The 9,264-nt window shown below is 29.2% G+C and overlaps 1 protein-coding gene across 1 annotated transcript; it reads left to right on the top strand.

Moving 5' to 3' along the window:
- Positions 1 to 5,106: 5,106 nt before the first annotated feature.
- On the top strand, positions 5,107 to 8,769 carry LOC122517808 (ribosome biogenesis protein WDR12 homolog). Its single transcript, XM_043636378.1, has 9 exons — positions 5,107 to 5,288; positions 5,443 to 5,528; positions 5,898 to 6,108; positions 6,196 to 6,336; positions 6,783 to 6,958; positions 7,329 to 7,399; positions 7,486 to 7,732; positions 7,861 to 7,993; positions 8,075 to 8,769. The coding sequence occupies exons 1-9, from the start codon at positions 5,248 to 5,250 to the stop codon at positions 8,211 to 8,213; spliced, it is 1,245 nt and encodes a 414-aa protein (XP_043492313.1). The 5' UTR covers positions 5,107 to 5,247; the 3' UTR covers positions 8,214 to 8,769.
- Positions 8,770 to 9,264: the final 495 nt, after the last annotated feature.

Raw genomic sequence — 9,264 nt, 5'->3', positions numbered from 1 at the left:
AATGTAATCTTTTTTTCCTTTTTAGGTACCGAGCATTAGGAAGTCCAGCAGGAAAAGTACATTACGCGTCTAACATTGTGTTTTACTCTTTTATCTTCATATTCATCGAGGTAAGCGTTATTCTTTTTTTTAAACCATACAGAAATGTATACAAAGAGTGAGAACGAAAGTGAGAGAGAGAGAGAGAGAGAGAGAAATAAGAAAACAAAATATTCTATCTACGGGCAATAACGAATGTGTACGTATATTCCAGGAATTTCTCGAAGTGAGAACAGAAGAAACGAAGACAGCCGAAAACAAAACGAAGACAGCCGAACGTTCGACATGAAGGACGCTATTACGTGTTCATTCCAGATCAGTCCTTCAACGAGCTAACAATAAGATCTAACGACGTGACGTATTAAACTATTATATATATATATATATATAACGTTATCGATTTTTATTAACAATTTTTACTGATATTAAATACTTTATATGTAATTTTATACAAGTAGTGAGATAAAGGCAATTAATATTGCTTGAATTTATATTGATTCTTTATGATAAAATATCTTTAAAAGTGTGCAATGCCTTCAGGAATGATTCACAGGATATATTGTTCTATAATCTTTTAGTATGTTTCAGCTTTTCAGAGTTTTATTTAATTTTATTTTATTCATCGTCATCCTAAGGGTAGGATACCCATCCTGCAGTCATCAATGAAGACTAAAAGTAAGTATATTTTCCTATTAAACGTTTCTATGATAACTTTAATGGTTTTTTATTATAACGATGATATTAATTGTTCTTTTTCTTTTCTGTTTCAGAACATCATTGCAATCGAGCGCGTAGGCAATGAGGTACTCGTGTGTTGCATCGTAAAAATAAAATATAAAAGAATCGGAAAGTAGAATCAGTGTTGTACGCCGTGTAAAGTTTCGTTTTTCGGTTAAGAAACTCCGTAAGTTTCTTCTATTCGGTTTAAACGTGTGCTCATCGTCATCCTAAGGGTAGGATACCCATCGTGCATTCATCAATGAAGAATAAACGTAAGTCAATTTTTATTTTAAACACTTTCTCAATAATTATAATAATTTTTTTATTTACAACAATGATATTTATAATTTTGTTTTTATTTCTGTTTCAGATCATCATGGGAATATATCAGTGTGGAAGTGTTTGTGAATTGTGTTTTGTGAAGTGTTGCAAGTGTTCGTGCATTGCTATCGTGCGCGAAGCAATATACGGGAGTGTTGTATCGTTAAATATAATTAAAATCACGGATTAGAAGCACGTTCGTTCGTTTCATTTCAATTTCGTCGCGTTCGCGAACTATTTTTGAAATATATATATTAAATTAACTGCGACCAAGGCAGTAATTGCATTAGAGTTTGTTCGAGTAAAGTTGTATTTTTATCTTTAAACAGTCGCACAGACTGTTCGCGTATTAGAATCAGTGCATCAATGAAGATTTTTCTACTTGCATTGACTGTGTGCAAAGCAGTCTTTGAATTAGTTGTTAGAATCAGTGATCGGGCGTAAAACAATTAAAATCAAACGCGAATTAGAATCAGTGTTGTTCGTCGTATAATAAAATTTCGGTTTCGCGATAAGAAACTCATCTATAGTTTCTTATTTTCGTTTATACCGTGATTTTAGATTCACGCGAGGTGCATCGCCATGGTGCAATTGAATTTCATCCCATTGGAATGCATTGTAAGTATCTATTTTTATTTACATTTATTCGATTTTATTTTATATGATTTTAGATTATATTGCAGATAACTTATCGTTTTGTTCTATTTTATTTTACAGATATGACACGGACTTTCTACCTTATCAAAGATGTGGAATGAATTCTTCGATGGATCTTCGATGGATCTTCGATGGATCTTCGATGGATCTTCGATGGATCTTCGATGGATCTTCGATGGATCTTCGATGGATCTTCGATGGATCTTCGGTGGATCTTCGATGGATCTTCGATGGATCTTCGATAGATCTTCGATACTCGCATTCTACAATACTTGCTGCAAGTAGGAGTGTTTTGGAGCCATCGTAGAACTTCTTATGCCGTGAGTTAAAATTTAAAGTCCCTCCGGTGCTCAATCATGTCGAGGATGAAAGGTCCTAATCGGCACGAGTTACTGGTTGTAATTATTTAAATAAATTAGTGACGAGCACATGAGTAATTCCTTTCTAGGAGTTACTCATGAAAATTGTATATTATATTGTATATTGTATTGTATATTTATATTAGTTCAGGATAGGTTTTCTTGTCTCACCGGTTAAATTCATTTAATTAATAATGCAATTAATAATGCACTTTCTTTTTTATGACGTGTTTTTCGTGGTTAGTAGTGGTGAAACCGAGCATTATTTACTCGTTTTCGTCCAGAAAAGCATGTAATAAATGTCTTACATGCGTTGCTTCGTACTTAGTTTATCTAATCGCGATTAATTTCGATATATCGATACTTCGATATTACAATAAATGAGCAAGAAAACAAACTCATTCGCGACGGATAGATTCTAGCAGTTAAGTGGTGGCTGAAAGCCCAGTTCTTTTATTAGAACAGCCAACTTAATGAAAGGAGTCGTCCGAGGTTGTTTATATATATTTATTTTCTCTTTTAAGATTCTTAAATATTAAAAAATTAAATTTAACAATTTTTGCATAATCAAAAAGTCAATCCAAATGGCTTGTAGAGTCTTAGCCCGCTTAAATGAAATAAAATGTTTTGATATATGTTATAAAATAAAATGTTTTTATGTGTTCATATATATATATGTTAATCATGTTTTTTAGATCAGGATTTTCAGCTTCTAATATACTAATCTCCCGTTTCTCCCCCCTGTACTTTCTGCGTTCTCATCTATACGTGTGCCCAGGTGCTACTCGTATGGGTGAGAAACGGTCAGTATAGGTTTAGTTTTAAGTTTTTCCCCTATTGGCGGCTGTCATTGTGCTAGTGATTGCACGATGTACTTTACACCTGTGTGTGCGTATTAGGTAAAGTGTTTTGTACATCGTTTCGCGATATTTTTAATTAATACATCATTTAATACTGAGAACACTACTTCTACATATCACGTGTGATATGACAAATACGAGTTTTTCTATATTTTTATATTTATATTAAATTTTTCTACTTTTTTTTTTGTAATAAAATCGTTTTGAATAGTAGAGTTACCGCATTTATTTGTGGAAACTATGATACTCGTATAACTAGTATGCAATATATACTAGTGTATACTTGTATTTTTGCATTAGTCATTTTTGCAATAATCACTAGCCTTGACAGACGATTACAGCATTGGTACGTACTCCCATAAGTTTAGAAAACACGCGTTTGAACTAGGGTGTCGGAGGTGCCCCGGGGCATGCTCTCTAGTTTAGGCTTTTGCACCCTGGTGGTATGTGAGAGAATCGTGGAGTGAGTGGGTGGGTATGTACGTATGATTGATCTTTTTAGATATTGCCAATATACAAACAGGTAGCATACTTAGGTGTGAACGTTTATTTAATTTGTAAGTAGGTAGGACCGGAGAAGTCACGCGATTGTAATTTTCACTCAGGAGTGAACAAAATTTCTTCTCCGGATATTATACAAAGTTTCAGCAAACTTTAGATTCATTTATCACTTAAATATTTCTTTTATTTTTCCATATATTGCTGATACTCTGTACCGCGAATATAAATCAATATCGAACGATTCAAAAGTCTTTGCATTTTCTTAAAAATTAATTTTTTTTCGAAAAAGTGAAGATAACTGAATACGTTGGATACTTACTTAATATTAAGTATATTAACGCTTTGCTCTTTAGTAATTCCTACTGAATACTTCATTTGTTATATATGTATAGTAAATACAAAGTAGAGTAAAGATAAAAGATAAAAGTAGTCGAGTATAAAAGTAAGACCATAAGATGTGTATGACAAAGTTTCTGCTTTTGTTTGATATTATTTAATTTTTTAAATGCAAAGTGTTAATAATAGGTTCATCGATTAGATCAAATATCTGTTGAGGCATTCGAGTAAATATAATTATAGGACTTGTGGATTTTTTTGGTCTGCGATTGTTCAAGAAATGTATATAAAATGCGTTTAGAAAAAGCCTCACAGCAGAGTTTAGGGCATGAAGAAAGAAGAGGCTAAATGCCGAAGAGGCTAATGCCGAAGAGGCCCCCACTTAAATGTGGCTGAAGAGGGCAACTACTATTGAGGCTATTGAGTTATTTTCAAAGGTTCAACAGCAAGTTAGAACTTTTCGAGAATAGCTCTCTAGTCATATTTTATATTTTATTATATATGTATTTTCTTGCTCGTCATTAATTTGTAGTTGTAATTGGAGATGATGGACCATTCCATCTCCTTGGGACACCAAATTTGTGTCCCTCAAAATCGTCAAAAGATGCATATGTGTTTAGTTAGAGTCAGAAATATTTATATTTTTGTATTATTAAATTTTAAAGCTTAAATAACGTTCGGTAAATATTCCAGTAATTTCTCTTTTCTTGTTTCACCTTTAAGATTTTTCACTGTAATCGTATTTTATTTAATTGCTATTTATTTTATATTTATAACGTAAAGTTTAAAAGTATTTATAATAATTGATAGATATTATTTTATTAGTAACTTAATATTTTAACTTTTCCTATTTCTTTATTATTACATTTTAAAATTTAAAATCGCGCTTTTAAATTTAATTTCTTGCAACACGGTAAATAAAGATTTAATAAAAATAAATAGAGAATTCAATTGAAAAGTGCATCTGCGAATTGGACGATTTATATGTCAGGCTATTGTGTCACTTGATTGTATGATTAATATAGTTTTTTCTTGTTACAGGTGATCATCGTTGGATTTAACTACAAATTTTGGGGATTTTCTTCCATTTGAACGCCTTAAATGGCTACTTTTGAAATATATGTAAAAATGCATTTCTGAAGGCACACACGCATGTTTATACACTAAAAATTAAATATAATTATTTAAAATTCTATATTGTTATATAACTATACCATAAATACTATATTAAAGAATATATCATATACGAACATATACTATCAAAAAATACTGTATTCTTTGGTGGTTTTTACCGTCATCGGGTAAAGTATATGCTATCGCCCACTGGTGATCAGGTTACGCGAAAAGTGACTTGTGGTATTCTATGTACTTCTTTATTCTTTGGATGTTGGAAGATATCTGCTTTTATAAAACGCACGTTGCCAGAATCGAAGCTTGGATTTTACGAGGTTATAATGGCTAATATTAATATAAGATTAATTACCAAACAGCAACAGTAAGTTGTTTTAATTTTCTTTATTGTTAAATGTATTTATATTTTGAGGTTATATTATATATATATATATATATTTGTGTATATATATATATAGGTTTACTTATTTATATTAGTATAATAATTAATAAGATTTTATATTCATATCTGCTTGTAGATATGCTGTTCCAGATTATCCTTTGTCAGTATTTACATCCATTACAACAAATGAATTAAATAATCTTGTCAATGAACTCATAAAAGGTTAATCCAATGTTTTTATATTATTTGTAGTTTTTAAATATATATAGTAATTTCTTCATTTATGTGAGTAATTAGTGCCACAAAAAGAGTGTGTAAATGGAACCATAAAAAATCATTTTAAACAATAATTTGTTCTACGTTCTCAAATATGTATGTTGCTCTTACCAAGGAAGATAAATAAGTTTCCTCAATTAAAAAATTGTAGTATCCAAAAATGTGTGTTTTTACATAACGCATTGGGATAACATCAGGGTTCCGGTAACTCGGTGTGTTAAAGTGAATTCACATAAATGAAGGAATTAATACATATATATATATATATATATATATATATTTATTTATTTTTAAACTAATTTACATAATTTGTAGAGTCTCGTCAATTGGATAAGGAGATAGATTTTGATTTCCTAATCTCATCACAGTTTTTACGTACTACATTATCTGAACATATATCTGAAAAGGGTCTTTCTACCGAACAAGTTATAGATATTGAGTATATTGAAAAACATCAACCACCAAAGCCACAAGACTGTCTTATTCATGATGATTGGGTTTCTGCAGTAGCTGTATGCGACAAATGGTTAATATTAAAATATTTATTTGTGAGATTTCATTGATCTTTTTATCAGATGAAATATCATTTATTTCATTATTTGTTTTTTTATAGGATATTATCAGGTTGTTACGATAACACGTTACACATATGGACATCTAAGGCAAAACATCAACTTGTGATACCTGGACATAGATCTGTTGTCAAAGCCATAGCATGGGTATCTTTGGATGAAACAAATGCAAGATTTATCAGGTAAAGTAATTATGAAAAATCTAAGTTATATGAGCTTGTTTGTAGGCCAAAGCGATTAACTCTACTTTTAGAATTAAACAAATTTTTATTATTAAAACACTTGATATCAATACTTAATTTTTTATATTTAAAATAAATTTCCTTAACCCTTTCACCTTGGCACACTTATGACAATATATGACCACTATGGATAAAATGCATTTCTGATCAGTCGACACTAGCATACAGAATGCTACGATATACAATTGTATTAGCGAAAGGTTTAATAATTAGACAACATTGTTAAATAAGACTATTTTCTATGACTGATTAATAATAAATAATATGATAATAGATATTATTTTATTAATTTTGTTTAATTTTTTATTTTGTGGAATTAATCAATTTGGCAAATGTATGGCTCACATATACATACGATAATAATATGTTTTTTATTATAAGTATAGTGCATCGCATGATCAAACAGCAATGATATGGGATTGGAATATCAAAGCCAATACTGTAGAATGTGTCCATATATGCAGAGGACACGAACGAGGATTACAAGCAATTGGTTTGAATCATGATAAATCAATAATGGCAACAGGATCATGGGATACGATGCTGAAAATTTGGTCTACCTGTAAGCATTATTTTCTTTACTTTTCTTTTGTAAAAAAGAAGAAGAAAAATATATTGTTATAAAATTTATTAATTTAATGTAACAAATTGACTGCTATGTCGGTTACTAGCGACTAGAGTTTGTTTCTTCGATGAAATCATGGTGGTTATCAGTGATTGGAGTGTCTCAAATGTTTAAATAATTAAAATTAAATTTTAATTAAAATATTATATATTGTATTAGGAAAATTAAGTATTATCTATTGTAATATTTTGTTGTGACCATCTGGAAGCATCATGTAAATTTGATGTGGCAGTCAATGTGTTTATTATTTCTTTAGGATAATTTATAACATAATTGAATATATTAATTATTTGTCGATATATATCAGCTTTAGAGAATGAAATAGAAGATAGTGAACCTAATCCAAAAAAAATAAAATTAGATTATGGAAAAACAAGAGTGAGTAATATATTATAATAAAAATGAAGCTTGATGTTATATATTACGTATATATAATGTAATTAAAATGTAATTATTAATTATAGCTTCCTAAAAGAACAATGAAAGGTCACAAGGAATCTATCAGTGGTATTACATGGTCAGATAAAACAGAAATTATAACTTCATCGTGGGATCATACTATAAAAATATGGGATTCTGAATTAGGTGGAATAAAACATGAAATTATGGGAGATAAAAGCTTTTTTGATATTGATTACTCAGAATTATCTCGGACTGCTATAACGGCATCTGCTGATAAACATGTTAGGCTATATGATCCCAGATCAACAGGTATGTAACTTTTCAATAGTTCTAATTCTGTACTAAATAGAAATATAATTTTAAATAATAAGTTTATATCACCTAAAATTGATTTTATAATTTATTTAGTCACTATTATTTTCATGGAATTTTTACAGAAGGAGAAGTTGTAAAAGCTATGTTTACTTCACATACACAATGGGTACAAACTGTTCGCTGGTCAACGATAGATGATCATTTATTCCTTTCAGGAGCATGTGACAATGAATTAAAACTTTGGGATACTAGAAGGTACATCTATCTTATAATATTGATATTTCTTTAATTGCAGTACAAATTAAATCATGATTATTAATATGTATGTGTTTACAGTCCTAAAGCACCCCTATTCGATCTTTCTGGACATGAGGATAAGGTTTTCTGTTGTAGCTGGTCAAATCCTAAGATAATAGTATCAGGCGGTGCTGATAATACTGTAAGGATATTTACATCAAAACAATTCGTGCATTGATTGTACTTTCATCTTGTACAATTTTAAATGTATGAAAATATTTTACATTTTTGTAAAATTTATACATATATATAGAAATAATTTTTTTTATTTATTTGTTCAACAAATACTCGGTGCAATGTATAAAGTCAAAGTTCTTAAGTTTCCCTGTTAAACATTTTCATATTTTATGATCGTATTTACGGTTTTTTATTTTATAATTAATAAGTTAATTTATAAGCATATATTCGTTAAAAAAAAAATAGTTAATGAACGTTGCATAAAAAGAAAAAGATAACGGAATTTATAATTGGGCTATTTATTCTGTAATGTTATAAAATTGCTAATGAAAATGATGTAACTTTTATGATGATGTATTACCAGGAGAAATTTTTGAGCGCAAACTTTTTTTATTGCACTTAAACCATCCAAAATATGTAATTAAAATGATATCATTGTAAATGTTGAAAATGATAAGATAACTGCTTGTGTATTTCGTATTGTTAAAATATCGAAGTACGGCTTGAAAACTTTCGGAAGTTGTTTAACCGTATTAAATAAATTTAAAGACAATTAATACACAGTGAGTGTCCCTTAAAATCATACAACGTTACACTTACTAAATTTTTGCTTGAAAACTATTGATAGTGTATTTAGGATGAAGAAAATTTAGAAATAAATACATTAGTATATTTTAATTAAATATAAGTTAATGAGTTTAACTCGAAAGCATTATTTATAACGAATGAATTCAACAAATACGAAAATAATTTACAGGAAATGTACCTACATTCAAATCGTACACGTTGATATAACAGAGGAAATATCCGAGATTTTCATGCCCAGCAATTAATAGATGGTCATCCTTTGTTTTTCCTGTTATTTAAATGTTTTTTAGTATCAGTTTAATAACAATTAAAGTAATACAAAGTATATTTGTTTAAAAATGACATATCCATTAATATTTTTTTAGATATAATTTTTCGAATCAAAATCATTACCTAGTAGAAATGTTAAAAAAAAATGTATTTTAGTTTTAAACAATCGAAAATATTAATAAGGTACATTAGAA

The sequence above is a fragment of the Polistes fuscatus genome, unplaced genomic scaffold (assembly GCF_010416935.1).
Source record: "Polistes fuscatus isolate 324 unplaced genomic scaffold, CU_Pfus_HIC Scaffold21, whole genome shotgun sequence".
Lineage (NCBI taxonomy): Eukaryota > Metazoa > Arthropoda > Insecta > Hymenoptera > Vespidae > Polistes > Polistes fuscatus.
The sequence above is the reverse complement of the archived record's forward strand: the minus strand, read 5'-3'. Positions and strand labels throughout refer to the sequence as shown.